At 33.3% G+C, this 22,617-nt stretch overlaps 1 protein-coding gene across 1 annotated transcript; it reads right to left on the bottom strand.

Moving 5' to 3' along the window:
• Positions 1-6,478: 6,478 nt before the first annotated feature.
• LOC114395758 (DExH-box ATP-dependent RNA helicase DExH11) lies at positions 6,479-22,019 on the bottom strand. Its single transcript, XM_028357601.1, has 23 exons — positions 21,692-22,019; positions 20,514-20,771; positions 20,121-20,375; positions 19,933-20,001; positions 19,622-19,697; positions 19,279-19,454; positions 18,997-19,104; positions 17,366-17,467; positions 16,917-17,117; positions 16,709-16,819; positions 14,995-15,062; positions 14,238-14,607; positions 13,299-13,454; positions 13,117-13,227; positions 12,886-12,939; positions 11,481-11,738; positions 10,985-11,094; positions 10,157-10,310; positions 8,143-8,617; positions 7,606-7,820; positions 7,248-7,486; positions 6,950-7,076; positions 6,479-6,847 (listed from the first exon to the last, which is right to left on the bottom strand). Exons 1-23 carry the CDS (start codon positions 21,824-21,826, stop codon positions 6,635-6,637), a joined length of 4,041 nt encoding a protein of 1,346 aa, XP_028213402.1. The 5' UTR covers positions 21,827-22,019; the 3' UTR covers positions 6,479-6,634.
• Between the last annotated feature and the right edge of the window lie 598 nt (positions 22,020-22,617).

Here is a 22,617-nt window from a genome sequence, read left to right as displayed (position 1 = left end):
TCATTTAGGCTTATGGTTTGGATTGTAAGGAATCTCTGCATAATGTTAGAAACATGAGTCATACATCCAGAATTAATCCATCATGTATCATAGAAAACTTTAGTTAAGTTTGATTCAAAACAAACACGAGCATTAAGCTCACTTTTCTTTTCGAACCAAGACTTGCACTTTAGGTAATCCTTATGGAAATGTTCGGATTTCCTACAAAATTAACAATTATTTCCCTTTGATACCTTCCTTTGGATTTGTAAAGAGTCGTCATTGTTCTTTAATGACCCTTTGCCTTTATCATGCTTCTTCATAAATTTCTTTTCAAGCTCCTTGATTTCCTTGGTGGCTTACATAATGAACTGAATGACTTCCTTGATTCTTAAGCCTTATTTTTTTTCCTGAACTATACTGTGCAATCCATGCACATTCCATTTATCTTTCATGGTATTATAGTTCATTTAGAACGGGTCAAACTCAGACGGTAATGAGTTTAGAACAAACTGAACAAGAAAGTTCTCATTCACAACCATTATATTCCCAAGGTCTTAAGTCTTGCTGCAATGTTTGTCATCTCAATGACATGTTTATACATAGTACGTGAATCATCAAACTTCATGGTGGTCAATGTACTCATTAATGTTCCAGCAACAGACTTATCAGCTGTTTGAGAGCACTCTCCCACTAATCACATAAACTTTTTAGCACTTTCGATTTTAGGGAGAGTTGTCTTAATACTGTTTGCAACAGTCATTCTCATCAACATTAGGCTGAGTCTGTTAGATCTTTCCCAAGTTTTATAATGGACTTTCTCTTCATTGCTACTAGCATCAATAAAAGTAACAAACTTCTCTTCCAACATAGCAAGATCATGATCCAAAACACTAAGGTGAAATTGGACTTGCTCATTTCAGTCAGAGAAGTTAAGCCCATTAAAATTGGCTCAGATGATACATAAGAATCCAATGAATTCAAAACATGTATTACATAATAAAGTTCACATAAGTGTTTTGAGACATAAAATACATGTCATACATATGATTCATTCAGATAACGATTAATGTATATTGATGTTCTCCTTTGGGTGATACACCAACACACAACATACAAACAAATGATGCTAATAAAATTTTAACATTATTTGACAATTAAATATGCACCAATTAGTAATATCTATTTCCTTTGGGCATATAAATAAAACTAATGATACACACAAATTGCCTACAATTATATTCATTAATTATAAGAACAACTAATCAACCTTTGGGCGATCCATAAATGCCTTATAACAATGAATTTCAATTACCCATAAACCAATAATCATATAATTTAGCATCCATTATTCTATGAGTAATTGGAATAATCATTAAGTTGGAATTAAATAACCTTACAAATTTGGCCACTTTGGTGACTAACAAATTCAACATACATTTAATTCCAACCAAGTATAATTGAAATAATCATTAATTTGGAATTAAATAACCTTACAAATTTGGCCACTTTGGTGACTAACAAATTCAACATACATTTAATTCCAACCAAATATGTATGGTATGCACATACTTATTGCTATTAACAATTCATAGCCATTCTATTAATTTCATTCCAGGCCATAAAATAATATTTGCATTTATTTGTGTTTTTGCATTCAAACACGTTCAAGCAAATATGTAGCATATACATATATTTACTGCTACCAATAATTGCAAAACATTCACATTAATTTAATTACAGAATATAAACTTTCAATCCTTTAATCACCTTCAACTAATTTTTTGAAAAAAAAAAGGATCAAGTGGGATTGGAAATAGCAAACATAAGGTTGCAAATAGCAATTTCCAAAATTTCATATTCTTCCCCCAACAAACGTACCCGCGCAACTTTTCAAAATTGGAATTGAATCTTTACGTTAATGGCACGCTTCCTTTCTTTCACCATTAGAAGTAAAAAATTTCTCCAAATTTAATATATACATGTCGTGTAGCTTTCTCTCCGATAATCATAAGTTTTCAAATAATTTTTCTCCAAAAATTGGTATTCAACAATAACAAAATATTGTCAATAAAACAATACATGCAGCGGAAAATAAAATTCCTAAATTTCATAATTAGGATTTATGCATAATTGGAAGAAATTAAATTATCCCTAAATTTCATAATTAGGGTTCATACATAATTGAGAGAAATTAAATTATCCCTAAATTTCATAATTAGGGTTCATACATAATTGGGAGAAATTAAATCATTCTTGGAGAATCATAAATTTCATAACACATGCTCTGATACCACATGTAAAAATTCTTAAGGGGTTTCTTAGACTATCAATGATAGGAAACAACAGGATCTTGAAACCTATGATTCTCACAAACAATCAATAAACAATAATAGATAATGATGTGTATCTTTCTCCATAGGAAGACTTGTACCTTTCTCCATAGGAACTTCTCTCCGGTGCACTTTGATTTCCTTGAAAGAGGAGAGAAATAAGATTTCACTTCCTTTGGCCTTTCTTTTCTGCCTCTCTCCGTTACTGATGGCTATGAGTGAGAGAGAACACTTTTCTGGTCAGGAAGGGGACCTTATTTCACGTTAGTGGGTATTAAGCCCCTTTTATAACCACTACTCCCATCAAGTAGCAGTCAACCCTAGAAACTTCTCCTATTAAGCTCAATTACAATTTAGTCCTTAATCGTTAATTATTTACTTATTAGTCCCTACATAAGTCACATGCCTCTCACATGAGACATAAATTCTAACAGGAGTTAGAGGTAAAATGTTTTAAGAGTTTCTATTTCGTTATAAGGTTCTGCATGTTGTGTTCCATATTGCAGGTGATAATGCATACATGTTTTTGACATTTTTTTTGGCGGGTGTGATTAGTGATTACTTGAGGGTTTTGAGTTTTTAATTTTGATCATTAATATAATTTTGTTTATTCGTTTTTGGAAATTCTTTATTTAATATATTTCTTATTCTATTTTTTAATTTTTAAAATGTGATTTTTATGAAACTATTTTTTATTCCTTTAAAATTATAAAAAAAATAATGCATTTTTAAGCCCTAGATGGTTTAAAAACGTATTTCTTTTGTTAAAATTAGGTATTAATGAATGGCCTGTTTTATATATAGATTATACGAGCTTTTTTAAATATTTTAGTACTCTCCTCACCATATTTGCTCACAAAAACCACCATTGTGCCACCCCTTCACATACCCAAACAACGGCGAAGTGGGTGGCAATCATGGAGTTGCAAAGAAAGTTCTCAAGGGTATGGGTGAGATTGAAGATGCAACGCGCCTAGCCTTAGCACTGTATGGGATTGGAACCGCATTGTTCTGCACCTGTCGAACCACTTTGATTTTGAGTTCTTCTTCTATTTTGTAACAAGGTCTCAAATCAAAGTTTGAAATTTCAAAATCGAAGGCTTTCAAAACTAAAACTAGGTTTGATTTTCAAATATTTCAAAACTAAAAACTGTAAACTACCCCGAACAGGGGGCCTTAACTTCTCAATTATGATCAATAGCAAAATCATATTTATCTACACAAATCACGAGTTCAAGAAATTAAATAAAAGTGAAATTCTTATATGCATTTTATGATCCAATTAAAAGTAAAGTCTGATTTTTTTTAAGAAAAAAATATATTTTATTCTCTTGAAATCTTGTTTTTAGTTCTTAAAATTTCTTATAATCCAATTTAGTTCCTCCAAGAGCCCACAACATAACTTACCATGACAATCTTCCAATCAATTTGATAACACCCCACAATAATCTCTTGTACCAAAGCACTATATATGAATAAAAATAAGACAAAAACTTAACCAAAAAATGGCATATAAGATGCACAGAATATCATTCCACCCACAAGAGCAACCAAAGCTTGAACCATAGAGAATAAACAACATAAAAAAAGGAAATAAATAATGATATACCACCACTTGAAAAAGCATCGGGATCCAGCTGAAGACTAGCCTCATATTTGAAAACTTCAGAAGTGTGATGCATGTTTCTTTTGACAAGATAATCATAAATTAAAGGAAATGTTCAAACCTTCAGAAAAAAAAGGGAAAAATGATTAAAAATAATAAGAACAAGAATGTGGTGCTTAGGGTGGTGTGAGAGTAGAGAAGAGAACAAAGAGAAAACAATAAGAACAAGAATTCGGAAGAAGAACGAAGGAGGAAAGTGAAAGAGAGTTAAATGAGCATTGGCATTGCAAAGAAACGTTTGCTTTCATTAGATTTTAGTGATGAGATAGTGAGAATAGGGAGAGAGTGGAATGTGTAAGTGCAAGGTTCCATGCAGCCAGCAAAGAAACGGTTTGTAAAAGGTTTACAGATAAAAAATTGATCTATATACATTTAATATTAACATATAGATTAACTTGATTCGTATCAATCTTATGGATCAACTTTATCTATACGATTTATGGACAACCCTCACGTATACCTATCACAAAATCTAAGGACAACTGGATGCACCTAGAAACACCCTTACTACTTTGAAGAACCCCATTTCTATTGACTATTCACTATTCTCTCACTTATTGTCAGGAGAAGAATATCCTCTCTTTTTTCTTTTTTTCTTTTTTCGAAGTGTCAAACACATTACTTATCCCACATTTTTATTATTAATGTTAAATGAAGGTGATGCTATAATATTGCTTTTAATTTGTTTTCTATTATTTCTTAGCTGTAATTTGATAGAATTTGAAAAATAACGTAAATCTCTTTCATATTTAAAGTGTCAAAATTATAATTTTAAGACTTATTTTTAATATTAATATTAAATGAAGGTGATGCTGTCATATTACTTTTAATATATTTTATATTATTTTTTAGTTGTACTTTTATAGAATCTGCCGCAGAAATGTTAGTCTCTTTCATATTTAATGAGACTGGATTGTAATTTCAAGACTTCAATAATTTTTAATGATTAATAAGGTCGAGAAAAGGATTAAAGCCTACTAAAAGAAAAATCACATCAGTTGTGAGACTTATATTGCAAATATTTCTCCTGCCAGTGTTATGATAGAACGACACTTTGTCTGCAACACTTTTTATAATATATTTTATGATTTAATAAATATTTCTCTTACCGATGTTACAATTGAAATTTACTTTATAATAAAAATACTTATTTAAAAATACCATTAATATTTCTGTTTTTATTGACGACAGAAAGATGCATCTTTTTTGGTTTTCTTAATAATATTGTTAAACATCTTTACATTAATATTTTTAATTTATACAAATTCTATTATATTATTTTTTTACTATTTAAGGTTATGATAATTATAAAATGCATAAAAAGAAGTTTTTTTATACAAATGCAAAAAAAGTTTTTTTATCTCTTTCCTACTAAGGTGACATTTATTTTATCAAAATGGATTTTTTTTTCACAAAACCAATTCCTAAAACCTTGGAAGGGTTTTCTGTTTTTAATTTTAAAATTATTAAAAGTTAAACTCAATTTTAGTTTTAAGTGTTGAATTTCAGTTTTTAAAATTTTAGAAGCCCGTTCAATTTTCATGTGCTTTGAGGGACATCACTATGATCATGGTGATACTAGACTATGACGAGGTCTTCACAGTTGCAAACCTCAGCACCAGAACCGACCCTCAAGTAATCTACATTGATCCGACCACCTGCACGCTCCATCACTAGACTAGGCCAAGCTAGGGTTTGATTTGTTCAAGTCGCAGGGCGAGGCCTTGGATTTTGTCACCAACGGATTGCAATTTGCCTGCAGGAGCAGGACGCTTGCAAGGGCAATTCTAGGCAATACCATGCAGGGGAATGTGGTGCTGCTCCTCATCACAACGAAACTGGTCGCGAGTGTTCGAATCACGAGAGGTAGGGGCAGATTGATGCACTAGAGAGCAAGAGCAGCAGCACGGCGGAGGGAGAGGACATAAGAGGAAAGGGAGGATTGGGTGTGTGTGCAGCAGCAGTGAGCGGCAATCAACGTGAAGTAACGATGGAGACGACAACGCATGAACAAAGGAGAGATAGAGAGCAGCTTTGTTACGTATAGCCACTTTTAAGAAACAATTGAATATAACTATATAAGTTTACATATATAAAGAGAGAAGGGCGACCAATTGACACGGAAGTATCAAACTTTTACACTTACACCACTTAATACCTTTCATTAAAAAAACAAATTAGCTAATTCAACCGTTAAATTAGAAGTTTTTAATATATAAGTAAATGTCTATTGCTAAATAACATACCAACAAATGTCCAAATTATGTAAAATTTGATGCACATTATCATAAAGATAACATCAAATGATTCGACGGTTAAATTTATTTTCATATCCTACATATAGAGATATTAAGCAGTGTAAGTGCAAAAACTTGACACCTTGTATCAATAGATCATGTTCCAGACACACACGTATACACAAGGTATTTAAGAATGATGGCGCAAAGCCACATAAACATGAATAAAATAAAACATAGTGAGCCGTTACATGGTCAATGAGTAATCCAAAGGACGAGATCAACAATGAAATTCATTTTTTTAAAAAAAATTGTAATACAAAGAAGTTAAAAAAGAAAAGGTAAGGTGCATATTTAAGGAGCATACAAGTTATGCAAGGAATTCATTATATACAAAACATTAGCATGTTCAATAATGATCATACGCCAGTAATATACAAGCTAGCTGCAAATACAATGTCACGCTTTATTGCATTAGAAGCAATTTCCATTTTTTTGCAGAGAGCAGAATTACCCATAATAGCTGCAGCATTTTTGAACTCCCGACATGTCTCGTCCAACCTGACAATGGTCCTTACTATCAGACCTTCAGGAACATCAGTGAGCTCACAAATGTCAGCAAACGGAGTACCCTGCATTAAAGAAATAAGAGATTGGTTAACAAACTACCCCAGAAATTAATGATGGAAGTATGGAACTAAATAGTGTGTTATTTTCTGTGGAAGGAAGGAAACCTTTGCCCATTCATAAACCACTTCAACGAGACCAAATTTGAGATTTTCTTGGGCATACTCAGCAGGGTTTATTGGTAGATTAAAGTGTGCTTGGAGCTCTCCAAGTCTTATAGCTGTTTGGTATAATCTGTAACAAATACATCCAAGTTAGAATTCGTATCCTGATTCCAGTGAGAATTTTGAAGAGGAGGGTAGACAAAACGATATCATATAGTATGTTCTCAGAGAAATAACTATTGAGGGTTTTACTAGGCTTATGTTATAGGGGTATTTCAAAAAATGGACAATTGCAAGTTACCTGTGTTTCGCTTCAGACAGCTTGGGTGTGAGTGAAGGTTCAGACGTATTCTTCTGCTGGAACACAAAAGCTGACATTATCGCCACTGCTTCTTCTGGTTCCAGTTCATCCATTTGGTTCTCAAACAAGCACTCAGTACATATCAGTTCCTCCCCAGAATTCATCTCACAAGCAACACGGCCTTTCATTTGAACAACGAGGTCTTCATCAATGCATCCAATTTGCTTCAGAACATCAATCTGAAGAAGCATAACAAAAACAAAATCAAAGGCACCATAAGACTGAGTACTAAAACAATAAAAAATATCAAATATCTTTTCAAGCATCAAGCAAAACTAAATGGATTAATATCTTATACCCGGCCCTGAAAGTCAGGCATCTGTTTAAGTGCTTCATCTGACATTTGAAACTGAAGAGCATAGACTTCTTCTTTGTGTTTCTTTATCTCCTTTGCCAATTTCAGATGTTCTTCCAATTTTATACACCCATGGCACTGATTCTGGGACATCTTCTCCAATAATCTAGTCCACTTATGGTATGTTGCCACAAGTTTCACATCTCTCAACTTTAGATCTGAAAAGGCAATATTATTGTTATAAATCAAGGTTTTAAAATCAGATAAGGATACCCAAGTGTTAAAATAAAAGAATTAAGTTATTACACCCAACGGAGTATGGAGTATAGACAACACCTCAACTCTAGAAACATCAATATTGCAGGTTAGAAGGTGTTGTTAAAAATCACTTGATTAAAAAATTGCTTCTATTATTCTATCATGCCTCCTCTTGCATATATACATCTGGCAAACTATAATTCCTTTTCTTTCATTTTTCTTCATAAAAAGTGGATAAATTATCAAAGTATAAATCATGCTTAAACCACAAAATGATAATACCTTTCACAGGATCCAAAGCTGGAGGATACTTATTTCCATCTGATTTCAAATCCATGAGCAGCTGAACAGTCTTCGAATAAACAGAACTGCTAATATCTTCAAGAAGCCCATCTCGGTCAATTTTAATTTTGCTACTGCATATGCACAGAAACTCTTTACTGTCAACTTCTCGGACTTCATAGCCCATTCCACAGGCAGAGCCAGAATAGGGCAATCTGATGGTGATGACACCTTTCCCTTTGCGGGCAGAAACAGATGTACTATATTCATCTACAACACCACGTCTTGATTTCGGCATTACAAAATAACCTTGGTCGAATGCACCACTTTTATTCTGCATATTACCGCTACTCGAGGCATTATCCACTGAGGATGGCATGTCAGGTTTAATCACAAAAACAATGTACATCTTATTAGTTGGAGATGGAGTTTTCACAACCATTTTCACAACCACTCCAAGCAAGTGGTCCTGCGCCTGTAAATCAATCATGATACAGGTTAAACATCTATTACTGTGTCAAGGAGCTAATATATACTAAAGATTCAAATTCTAAATAAATGGGTGTTTTATAACTCATTTGGCAAGGACCAAAGATCGTAAAGCAATTACGGTTTTATAACAGAAAGCGCATCTACATCAAACTAGGTCCAGTCTTCTAATTCTTCCAACTGTCCAAAAGATGTAAATGAAACCCTAATGAATGAGACTAAGCATATATTAAAAAGCAAGGCATCCAACATTTTTACAAAACTTTAAAGCTCTGAAATTCAATGACTTTCATTCCACAAATGAGAATTTGGTTTCCTTCTTGTTTTCAGCCATAAAGGAGGCCTGATGCCTTCGGTCAGAATTGGTTTCTGCTGATGAAAAAGGTCATTCCATGTCATCAAACGGCACATTTGCGATCAAAACTAATGACCAATCTCAGTATTATGGACCAGGCTAGTTTCATGCATACTTATCACAACTTAATCATATCAATGTTTCAGGAATTTTCTTTCTGGAGAAAAATTATGTAAACCAGTCCCTTCTTCCTTTTAAGATAGAAGCATGATCAGATTCCCATGCATCTGATTATTCAATGTTATCAACTTATGGATTTGAAATGATATAATTGACAATAGACTAGGAAAATGTTTGCAAATTGATACTAAGAAAGAATATATATTACATTTAACAGAACAATTATAAAGAATAGAACTGTTTCCTGAGACTCTAATCCTTCCGATGATATATTAAATCCCATAATTGAGTTCTACCATTATTTCCAACAACCCTCCAATAATTCCCAATGCCATATTGATTTTGGCCAATTTATGTTTGTTAAAGTGCAGCCAAGGCATCCAAAAGGTCCCCTTAAAAACCGGTTCATAAGGAGGTGGCCTACCCAACTATATAAGCACTTATCATGTTCGTTAACCATCCGATGTGGGACTCGCAACACGCCCCCTCGAGCCAGGGCTCGTCACCACAAAGCAAGGGCTAGTGGCACTATCCACCACACCACCGGGCAGAACCTAGCTCTGATATCATGTTAAAGTGCAGTCAAGGCATCCGAAAGGTCCCTAAAACCCGGTTCATAAGGGGGTGGCCTACCCAGCTATATAAACACTTATGATGTTCGTTAACCACCCGATGTGGGACTCGCAACAATGCTCTTACAACAATTGTGTTCGATTCCTTTTAAGCCCCATCTACGAAAATGTTTGTGAATTACTTAAGTGGTACTCAGCATTGTCAATATTCATATACAAAAGAATAAATAAATGTTTTTGATTTTTACAAGAACAATAATAATGACTCTAATCCTTCCAATGAATAATGATGCATAAAATCCAATAATTCCTAATGGCATATTAATTTCTACCATTATTGTACATTAAATCTAATAATTCCTAATGACATATTAATTTCTACCATTATTGTACATTAAATCTAATAATTCCTAATGACATTAATTTCTACCACTATTTCCAACAGCTACAAACGTAAAATATGAATATGACTACTCACTGATTCTGATTTTACAATTACAACTCTTCCAGTATTGAGAAATTGCTGTGCACTAGGAGACTGCAAAATTGCTTCTGATATCTGGTTGCTGTATGTCTCTGCTTCTAAATATAAATCATAGTATTCTTCAATGGTTGGTTCACCCTTTAAACATCTGAATAAAAACATATAATGCTTTAGAAACTACAGAAGAATATGCAGCATCAAAAAATAAAATAAAATAAAATTTAATACTGAAAGCATTCCTTTTGTTGGTCATCGTGAATCTTCCAAAATTAATCAGTATTCCTAAAAAGAGATCTCATCAAAGCGATACCTCATCCATCTGAGGTGACAAAAGGACTGGATCTGATTTAATTAACTTAGGAAGACAGACAATTATGATAATATTAAAAAAAAGCATACAAATGTATGTGAATATCATATGTAAATTAAATGAACTTTATTTTCCTCAATCACAAGTTTAAATCTACATGATGCTGCCCATTGAACTATTTATAATATACTCAAAATCCAATACACCAATATTTATTATTTTTGTTCAATATTTTCATTAATCTAGAAGCGCTACATAAAAAATAAAAATAAAAACTGTCATCAGGTGCTCATAAAAAAGTCAACAGAAACACTGTCTTTGCCTCCCATCATCAATGTTTTTATATTGGAATAATTAAGCAAGTGACCACCCACCATGGATTCATTTAGAAACAGCAAAATAGCAAAAAAGTATAAGAACAGTATAATGACAGAAAGATTGCATTATGAAGAGACACAGAACTGAAGCATGAAACAAAAATATTGAAAAGAAGAATTGGATAATTGGCATACTCAATAGCCTTTGTGGGCTGATTAAGCTTTCTCTTCAACAGCTGTTGCATTTCTGGAAGTTTTTTCTGAGCATGGAATTCTGCAAAACTTCTTTTAAGCATGTCCTCTACCTGCGACCCAAAAAATCTCACTCAACTTGGTAATAATTATCAAGAATTAAAATTGCCAAGATAAAATGAATTTACTTATAGCATTTAATTATAGTATTTTCAGTATTTTGTAATATTAGTGACAGTTCTGTAATTGCATTTGATTCTTAGTTGTGTAGTTTTTTACTGAACAGTGCATGTTGTAGATAAAATTCAATTAGTTAGTGGGTATATGTTAGTTAGGTAGTTAATGGGCTGTAAACTAACTACTTGTAACTGTGTACTATAAATAGTGATGTATGTGCAATAACATGAGTAAAACTTATTGATCTTCAAAATGGATGATCAATAGATCATTAAATTAGAGAAATTATTCATTAAAAGACTTGGATAATTTCCATGTGCACCTTTAATTCCTCAACTCGAAGGAGATGTAGAATCATAATATAAGTTAGCCGAAATTGAGATTCAAGGCGAGTTGCACTTCCAACAATGACAAGCTCTAAATCACTCTCTTTTGGGAGTTCATCACGGCACATCAAAATAACAGTACCAATCTTATCAAGTCCTCTTCTGCCAGCACGACCAGCCATTTGAGTATATTCCCCTGCTAGTAACTGCCTAAATTCCTTGCCATCAAACTTCCTTAGAGTATCAAAGACTACCTGCAAAAGAATATAAAAGAAGTTTACATCAACTGTGTCATATCAGAAACTGAAGGTTAAAGGATTTTTATTACCAACATTGGCAAGGAGCCAAGGATATAAAAAAAAATGTAGAAGTAATCATTCTTATTTGTCAAAACAAAAAATTTCATTCAAAACTAATTATGGGTATATAATTATAACAAAAGGGCTACCATGTGCACAAGGCTCTCACCAAGTGAGGTCTGGAGAAGGTAGGTACAGTCTAGTATCAGAGAGAAAATGGGGAAAATCACCTAATTATTTCACAAAGGCAAATACTAATGGGTACCCTCAAAAATGTAATAAGTAGAAAGTATTCAATGAATAGTAAAGCTTTATAAGTTCCCAATATATTAAATACTGTGCTTCTCATTAAAATAAATATTTAATTTTACAATTTTTATTACTTAACAGGTGCCCTAACTGTTTAACATATATCTACACTTACTAGAGAATTGCTAAATTTCTTATTTCACTTTCCCTGAAGGAACTTGCTCAACTCAATCTTAATTTTTCTTTTTTTCTAAAAAAATTGTCAAATTTAAATATAATTAATTATATCTTCTATTCCAATTTAAAATACTTTTCTTTTAATCTATAATTTTTCAAATTCTCGCAAAACTTAAAGTAGAGGGTGAGCCTGGGCACAACGGGAAAGTTGTGCCTTGGTGATCAGTTGGGCATGGGCTCAAATCCGGATGCAGCATCTTTGCATATGAAAGGGGAAGACTGCGAGTGCATACAATTACCCTCCTCCATACCTTTGCAAAGTAAGGAGCCTCTAACACCAGGGTACGTTAGGGTTTTTTTTAGCAGAACTTAAATTAACCTTTGTAATGTGCATGGAATTCACTATTTAAAAAGATCATGTGAAACAACCTCCATTTGATCGAAACAGATCCTAAAGTAATCAGAGACTCAACATAAACCACAGAGCAAAATTTTTTAATAAATGCTTTTAACAGTCACTTGTAAAAATCATAGCATAGTTTGATGATCAGTCAAACAATCACCCATAAAATTACTAAGTTTTAATAAGTTCAATAATAAATTAGACTTCATTGAAATTTTCAAAGAAAAATTAAAATGTCTCCAATTTTAACAGCAATACTGAAAAGAGACTCACCGTTCTAGCAGGTGCGTTGACTCCCATTGCAAATGTCTCCGTTGAAAACAAGACCTACAACAACAAAAAATAAGTCAAGCGGTTGGACATAAATCTTGAAATAATTTAACTACGAAACCAGGGGGAGAAAATTGTGAATATATGATTCTCAAAATATAAAGTATTTTTCTGCATCTTTGAATAACAGCTGGGTTTGATATGATGTCTGATAAAACAAAAAGCCCAACTCACCTTGATAACCCCACGACAAAATAGCATTTCAACAACTTCCTTTACAATTGGAAGAAGGCCAGCATGATGCACACCAATACCTCTGCGAAGAAGATTTTGTACTCGAACAACCTGTATAACACATATTAGAAGTGCAGCTCAATCACAAAAACACTAAGCTATACATCAAGTCACCAACTGACCTGTGGTAAATTTTTGTCAGATCCCTTCAGTCGTGAAAATGCTTTGTCACAGAAAAGTCGGATCTCACTTTTCTCTGAGCTACTAGTGAGGTCAGTTCCAGTCAGACTATCAGCTGATTTATCACAGCGATTCTTAGAAAAACAAAATATAACCACCTGCATTCCCATATCAAGTTCAAATGCACAATTAAATTTTAAAATAGTAACTAATAATAATAATAATGCATTGGCTCCCAAATAATGCTTTAATTTCCTGTACTATGCATGGTTTAATAATAATTTATTAAAATTTATTTATGGATGAATTTGTGTTTGTAAGCGTATTTGTATAATCAAAACAAAAAAAATTATGTGAATAATCACATGCACAAAATGAGTGGGAAAAAACCATTCAAATGGACAAGAATGAAAAATGGGCAAGGAAAATCATTCACACAGAAAAAATGGGCAGGAAGAAAACCATGCATTTGCAAATGAACAGAAAAACTGAGCATGCAAAAGAGTTGGCCAAAAACCCTCTATTATGGCATATGTAGTATATAGACTAGACTCTTAATCCTAATTAAATAAGGAAACAAATTATGACATATAAGGAAATACGGAAACCAATGAAATGGAGAAACAAATCCAGAGATAATCGAAGATACTCTAAAATATTGTAATATATAATATTAATACTATGAGATATTTTTTTATATATTTTAACAAGTTAAAACATTATCAACAAATAGTAGCACTCAATAATAAAATAGAGGGAAAATCACAAAATGGAACTTGGTAAAAATATTTCTAATTCACAAACAATTAAATCCTCAAGTTGTTACCATTAACAACTCTTTGAACTAAACAATTAATTGTTCCTCAATTGGAGATAATTTTACCAAGAATTCCTTTCGCAGTTATTGCTTAAAATATATTAATATAACACAATCAACATACAGGCAATAATGACTTTTTGGAGAGTTTGTTGATAAGCATCAACAACATTGAAGCATCTGCTCTCCTCAGTTCCCAATTGCTCTGGCCATTGCCATTATTCTGATAGCCTCTACCAGTTCCATAGAAATTAGCTCCATGATGTTTAGTGTGAGATGTATTTTCACGTTTTTGAACTCGAGCTTTGTCATGACCTGGTGAAATACCTGGCTTTGGTCCAGAACCACCACCAGCAGTCAAATTCTTTTTTCTTGAAGCCTCTTTTTTAGCAGCTTTCAATCCCTGAGGCAGAAATGTTTCACTTTCACAAATTTTGTAAAGTTCTCCAGAATAAAACAGGCAGTGCTCCAATGGGACAGGTCTTTTTGTTGTCCTGATGGAAAAAATTTAGCAGGAAAAATAATAAGACACTTAGAAATATGAAAGAGCTTATAACTTCTATTTATGTACTGTCAGCGTAGATTTCAGTCTTATACTGTTAATCTTTACAATACAAGAAGAGAACTTTATTGTTTAGACTACGTACTGCCCCATTTAAAATTGAAGGAAGTTGCAAGCTAAAGAGTATGTGGCATATCCTAGTAGTTTCCTTCTTTTGACTCAAATCTTTAATTTGAAAAGTGAACAAATATCCTTTCTGTATTCTTGTATATTTTCAAAAGAGTGAATATGTTTAAAAAATAAACTCTTCCACTGAGTATTTTCAACTGCTAAATAACCCTCAATTGACTATGCTTTGTAAGATAAATTCACCACTTACCCCGTAACCCTTATTTCCTTTTGTTTTGTCCTGCCAATCCAATCGGCAAATTCAATAGTATTAGGAACCTGCAAAATATTTTTTTTGAGATAATGACAGGTAGCTTTGCTGAGTAACAGAAGGCAAAAAGGATGGCATAATCCAAAGCAAACAGAAATATACAATATACAAGAATTGTGAAAGGAACTGATTGCAAAAGAAAATGAAATTTTAAGGAAACAGAGTAGCAGACTACAGTGCACCATATAATCAAAATATGGTTTGGGGAAGTAAAGACAGTTGATGATCTGATGCACAGCCAAATAGTCAATGTAACAAAATTTTATGAGTATTCAGTAGCAGCCAGCATCTTGGCATGCTTAAAACAGAGTAAGGCAAGTGAAAACATATCACTTTCACCCCATCAAATAATTAGTGGAGCTTATAATAATGATGATGATCATCATCATCATAACAACAACAACAACAATAATAATAGTATAAAAACTACTAAAAATATCAATCATAAAATTAACTAAGCCAAATTTAGATAATCAAAAACTGACCAGCAGTAATCTGGATCAAAATTTAAATAACATTTCATTAGTGAAGCCATACCAAAGTTTCTAAGCTTAAATATTTGGGATCAATATTACAAAATGATGAGGAAATCAAGGAAGATGTCTCACACATGATACAAGCTGGATGGTTAAAGTGGAGAAAGGTGTCAAATTTTTATCAAAATACCTACCAAGCTCCAAGGAAAGCTGTATTGTACTATTATACATCAAACTATACTATATGGTAGTGAATGTTGGGCTTTAAAGTGACAAGAGGAATGACTACACAAGAAAGAATAGGATACAAAATGATTGTATACGAAAGATATTAGTGCGACATCATTCGAGGAAAAGATGCCAGAAAACCAGTTAAGTTAGTTTGAATGTGTGCAAAGAAGGTCATGGGAGGCATTAAGGCACTGGTGAGGCGAGTAGATTGTAGATTGTAGATTGCATGGTTTTTTAGCACTGTGAAAAAAGTGAGATGGAGACCAAGAAGGACATCGGAGGAAATTGTTAAGAGGGGTCTCATAATGAATCATATCCTTGAGAATTTAGCCTTTAACAAAGTCCAATGCCATCATACGATCCATGAAGCAAACCTTGCCTGGTGGGATAAGGCTTTTGTTATTGTTGTCTCTTTTCTACCCAATTAAAAAAGTATAGAAAGAAACCAACTTTTTATTCTCTTCTACTCCTTTCTAACTTCTCTCCATCTAAACAAGCTAAAAATCATCCTACTTCTACTCACTTTCTCTTCTCTCCTTTTTTCCACTCTACTTCCTTCCTCCTTACCTCTCTCCACATCCAAAGGCTAAGTTTTTTGCTATCTTTCTCCTCTTTAAGTTTAAGAAGTTGCTAAAAGCCTAAATGTACTCAACCTGATTAAAATTGTAATATAAATCAGGACACAAATAAATTTGTAAGAGAAATAAGTTAATTATATATATATATATAGACACACACACACACCTCCCAGGCTAGTTTTACAATTTCCAAATAACTTTTTTATTTTTCTGTTATTAAAAATACATTCCAGCATTATAATGCTCCATGTGCTTTGAGATGCAGAAACAAATTAAGCTTTGGAAGTATAAGAGCCCAAAATTCTTTTTACACAGAATATCCAGCATAAATCATCACAAATAGGATAACAACTGAGGATCAATTTATACCGTGGCGGAAAGGAGGACGATATTGATATGTCTTGGAAGCATGATAATTACTTCTTCCCAAACAACTCCTCTTTCAACATCATTGACGTAGTGCACCTCATCAAATATAACCTACCACATTTATGCAGAAAATAAATACAGATAAGTTGTCACAAATTCACAAGGACAAGATTTTTCATAGTTGAAGAGAAACCAGAGAGTTACTTACCCATTCAATGTCTCGAATAATATCAGCACCCCGGTAGAGCATTGATCTTAAAATTTCTGTGGTCATGATGAGACAAGAAGCCTCTGGCCTCAAGCTTACATCACCAGTAAGAAGCCCAACATCAAACTTCCCACATAAATCTCTATATTTCTGATTGCTGATGGTTTTTATTGGAGCAGTATACACAGCTCTCGTGCAATGCTGCATTGATAAGTTTCAAACAGAATTAAGATATTCATTCTTGTTCTGCAATCAAATTGATGAAAACTTTAACAACGACAAACTTAACAATATTACAAGACTGGGTCAAAATAACACGAGGATGGTGGAATAAAAGCATTGTACATTAATGATATTGAACAATTCATGACTTCATGCAATTACACTGCCTGGAAGCAAAAGAAAAAAAAACAGAGAAACTAAATCAATAGCCAAAAATCTGAGCATACTTTTGATGCTAGAGCAAATGCATATTCGGCAACCACTGTCTTTCCAGCAGATGTGTGAGCAGCCACAAAAACAGATTCCCCCTTCTCAAGATAATAAATAGCCTACAATTGTTATAAAAGAATCAAACAAATGCAATTATAAGAAACACAAATATAAGTAGCATATTCATGCTAGAATTGACAAGAAAAGATAATATAATACAAGTGACTCTTCATAGTAAAAAATAAAATGAAAAAGGCTAAAATATAATTTTGGTCCCTCTTGAATTTTAGGTTTCAATTTAGCCCTCTATGTTTATGAAGAGTTTTACTTTGGTCCCTTAGTGTCCGTTAGACCATGTTGGTCCTTCCATTAGCTTACTGCACTGGTCAACTTGGTATGGCATACTATGATAGATGCCACATCAGATGAACATTTGCCATGTCCGGCCAAAATTAACACCGTTAGTACAAAAAGACTGATGGACGGACCACTTTGGTCTAACAGAGATACGTTAAGGGACCAAAGTAAAACTTTTCAAACTTAAGGAACCAAACTGAAACAAAAAAATCATGAGGGACAACAATTATATTTAACCAATGAAAAATTTATTGACTGAGAAAGAATAATCTTCTGCATAGTTGGAAGCTACGATGAACATAAATTTCTTTTAAAAATAAATGACTTATTATGACAAAATATATTTAAGAATTAACTGATGCAACTCCTCCTAATGCATATGAGTTTATGTCCCAATTGGTTGAATCTGCAAAGATCAAATTATTCTGTTAGAAAATAGGTTATTATATCCTTATTGTACTAGGCTACCGTTCTTCTTTTTGACTTTTTGTATCTGCTCTGATCTGAGTTTTCTGTAAAAGCTTCCTTTGTAAGCTAAGTTTATATATATATATAGAAGAGAAGCTAAGTGTTGAGAAAACACACAACTAACACAAGCATTTCATCCAAAATTATCTCTCACTATATTCAAGTTATTCCAATAACCAAATACCATAACACCCCCTTGCCTCAAGAATTTGGAAGTAAATGACATCCCAATCATCATACAATCAACTGAAGACATATGAAAGAACATGTGAAAATTACTAACAATAAAAAGAAGTACGTTCTAACTAGTCAGTTCACAAAGTGAATTTAATCAAAGGAACAAACTAGATACGGAAAGAAATAGAAAGTAAGAAAACAAGTACAAAAGAAGAAAGAAAAGATTCTGTATCATAATAAGGATAAGAAATAAAATGAAAGTACGAAATAAACTGTTCAAATCAGAATTTCAATGGTAGTAGTATCTTGCACAGTTGCAACAACAAATAAAATAGATTGCAGACCTCAATAATCAGTTACTTGAAAAATCCATGGGGACATTTTCACACAAGTGGAAGGTACATACAACTCAGAAAAATGTGAGTAAAAGGATCAGTTTCCACTTTCCATCCCAGAACAGAAGTAGGGAAGGGAAACAGGAAAACACGCAAACATAGCTTTTTTAGTTATTAGTTTTTAATTTTTACTATATCACTTCTATAAAACAATTATTTCATGTCTGTGTTTGTAGTTTCAATCATAAGTGCAGGAGTATGGTCGCTGTACCCTGATGAAAAATAAGAGGAAAATTAGCATGAATAAATACCTCCTTCTGAAATGCATCCAATTCAAAGGGAAACTCTAGCGCCATGTCAGGAACAAGTTCATGAAAGGAATCTACAATTTGTTCACTGGTTTCATGTATAGCCCAAGCCTGCCAAGAGAACAACTTTCCTATCTCAAGCATTGCCACATAAACAACAAAAGTCTTATCCCACAAGGTGAGGAAAATTGTCGCATAAACAGAAACAAAAACATGATGCATAATAAGAAACACTAAGTGTTATTTTAAGCACAATTCCTGATAAACTTAGTCCACAGCACTTACTTCCTTCTTCTGCTGTCCAATTTCATCATTAAATCCATCCAAATGCAGTTTTGATCCTTCTGAGTCAGCTGACAAAATATCATCAAGTGACATTTCACTCTCATGTGCTCTACTGGATACCTCAGTTGTACCAACTTCAGCTTCCAATGTAATAGTCTCCACTTCTGATAAATGACCTTAACAAACAGCAAAATCATTAACAGAAGTGAAAATTCATCTGATCTACTGACGATCCACATTGATCGCAGTGATTTGGTTCATTTGGTTATATTTATAGTACAGTGAAAGAATTCCCATACATAAAACGTAGATAAAGAAACTGCAGTTAGTGTATGTCAAATACCATCTTCTTGATCTCCAACAGCATCCTCATCCCATGCCTTCTTAAATAAGTCATCAAATTGTACGGACAATCCACTCTGTGTTCCAGAACGATTCAAGCAAATCATTTAAGTAAAGATAGCAGATCATATATATGATTGCTTCTAAATATAATCAAACAAGATAAGAACATCCTTAAACTGACAATCTCCCGAGTACTGGCACCATATAGCATAAGCATTAGAAGATCTACAATGTCTCTTAAAGGAATATAAATTGAAACAGCTTTTCACAAATTTGGACGAAAAAATGGCAATAATACAATTAACTAACCAATTTTTCATCTGATGAACTCTTGAGGGAATTGGCTTCCTTGCAGACATTCCACGAGCACGGATAGGGCTTCAAAAAATATAAAAACGCAACATGCATCGGTTATATGGAATTTCAAGTTAGGAATAAGTTCAAACATAAAACAAGCAATGATTTTCCTCAAATGTGAATAATTAAAAAAAAATAACCTTGAGCATGCCAAAGTCCAATCCTTGCTTTAAGCTTGGAGGAATTGTCTGAGCAGGACCACCATTCAAAATTTCATGCACCCATTCACCATTTGAAGCACCTTCTGGAAGAATTCTGTCTAAACTTCGGGAATCATCCAAACCTCCTGGACGAAAAGGACGATTATTGATGCTTCCTCTAACAAAGTCCTTTCCAGAAGTGCGCGGTAATGGCCCAGATTCTACAGCTCCTGATGTCAGATCTGCTACATCCACCTAATACAACATTATAGGCACTACCGATAAAGGTGACATAATCAATTAATATCAACTCTAAACTAAATTTGTTCTGATTGTTAACCAAACTTTCCAACACAGATGTCGAATTTGCAATTTCATTTAAGCACCCCCCACCTCCTCAAATTTTGGTTCCCAGATTCCTTTCACTGATCCATTGTTTGAACGTCGAAATGGTGGTTCCCAAACTGGAACTACCATAGTTCGTGGCAATGACGGCTCTAGAGGAACTTTAGCCCTGTCAAACCAATCAAATTCCCACTGCCTCCCAACTTTTTCTGGCGAAAAATCATCAGGATCCAATCTTGGCTGGAGATATGTCTCTTCTATGTACTTCTTTATAGATTCAGGCGTCTCGCTAGGAAAGGCAGGTGGCTGAAATAAAGTAGACAAAAATTACCAAGATAGATATAAATCAAACTTGAGCTTCAAAGATTAGAATATCTAAGAACTGCATATTTCAGGAAAATTTTGGTGGTAAACAGGATTTTGGAGGAAAGGGGAAGGGAGGGTAATTTTTTATTTTTAGTAAATATTCTCTAATTTGATAGTTTATAAAAAGAAGTAAAATGATAAATTAGCATTAACTTAATGTGTTTGCTACCACTTTAAATTTGCACATCACTCAATGTTTCCGCGCATCAATTTCAGAGTTAACGCAGAAGCTACAATATTTTGCTTCCTTCTTGATGCGAGTCTCCTATTACTAGGTGCCAAACCAAACACCCTATTGATGCTCTAATCTTCTGTTCATTTTAAAAACATTGTGTAACTCTCTTAATTGAAAAAAAAAAAAAAATGCCCTCCCTTTCCTTTTGCTCCAAAACCCCACTCCGAAACATATTCTTAGGGTTTTTTAAACCAAACATCTTAGTGCCCAATTGTTTCAAAGTTACAAGGAATTGATTTTGAACAGTTTAAGTTTAATTAGAACGTGTATCCAAATGAATCTCACTCACAAATTAAACATCAAACGTATCCATAGTGTGGGGAATTAATTCCTAATGTAAAGCATAAGATATGATACGAACCCTTATATATTACTTTCACTACTCGGTACACTATGGTATGGAAAACCCACTGCAGGTAACAGATTGAAACTACTTCATAGAATATATCACTGAAAATGTTAATTAATTTATACACAGAGAAAGCAACAGAAGATAATCAGAGAGATTAGGGAACAACTGAAGTGATAGTGTGAGGTGGCACGTGGCAGCAAAAATTAAAACCTAGAGAGTGCGAAAATGGAGTAAAAGGGAGAAAGCGTAGGGGTCAACGGCGCGGTGACTGACCGGAATGAAATCGGGAATGGAGCGGAGCGGGTTGCGGCGCTCCTCCGTGGAGAGCGGCTCCAGGCGGAGGTGGCCACTGTGGCCGGAGAACCCGACCCGGAAAGCGAGCTCATTGGCAGCTTGGATCGGATCCATTGGACGCCACTGTTTGTGTGTGTGTTCACTCTGGCTCGCTCTCTTTTGTATTGCGCTTTTTGCTATGCTCCCTCACTCACTCTGGTTGTTGTGCGTTTTGATTGAGAAGGGTGGGTTTGATTTTCGCGGGTTTTGGGTGGGGCGGTGAGAGAAGGGTTAATGATGGCACTGAGGTGAATGAAAGTTCGATGCATGCAAGTAAGTATTTGTTTATTTTTTCCTTGATTTATTTTCAGCAGAAATAATATATGAATCCCTCATGTAATGTCGTTTATTTTTTTATTTCTTTTTTTTATCATATCATAAATGGTGTCATATTTATATTATTTTTTTCTTTTTTTTTACTCTTTAGTGTTTATCAAATATTTTCTTTTTTTAATTAAAGGATTTTTATTTTTATTTTAGATAAAAGGGATTTTAACTTTTAAGGTTTTAATGAAAAGGATAAAGGATAGGAGAGAGCGGATAAAAAGGATAAAAAGGAGGTTTGATGTACATTCAGAACTAAAAAAATAAAATAAATTGTAAAATAAATTAAGGAATTCTTTATATTATTGTTATTTTGTATAATTTTGGTAGAAAATTCTTTAAATGTCAAAAGAGATAACGTTTTTTTCCTCAATTGTTAATTGTACCGATAAAAATTTGGCTATAATCTCATCAAAAAAATGATAGGTCTAATCGTTACATTTTTGTTTATGTGAAAGGTTTGATTTCAACATATGATATGGGATAATATTTGTAAAATTATTCTAACGGACATTAAGTTATATTTAGCTATCTCTACTTTT

This window comes from Glycine soja, chromosome 18 (genome assembly GCF_004193775.1).
Source record: "Glycine soja cultivar W05 chromosome 18, ASM419377v2, whole genome shotgun sequence".
NCBI classification, from domain to species: Eukaryota; Viridiplantae; Streptophyta; class Magnoliopsida; order Fabales; family Fabaceae; genus Glycine; species Glycine soja.
Note: the sequence above shows the minus strand (reverse complement) of the source record. Positions and strands in the feature narration are given on the sequence as shown.

Bases quoted from the DNA above. Each gene is read 5' to 3' on its own strand.
- LOC114395758 (XM_028357601.1), bottom strand. From the start codon at position 21,826: ATGGATCCGATCCAAGCTGCCAATGAGCTCGCTTTCCGGGTCGGGTTC. The intron at 10,311-10,984 runs GTATGCCAATTA...GTTTTTATTCAG, and splicing joins CAGCCCACAAAGGCTATTGA to ATGTTTAAAGGGTGAACCAA. The intron at 6,848-6,949 runs GTTTCCTTCCTT...TCTTTAATGCAG, and splicing joins TGGTTTATGAATGGGCAAAG to GGTACTCCGTTTGCTGACAT.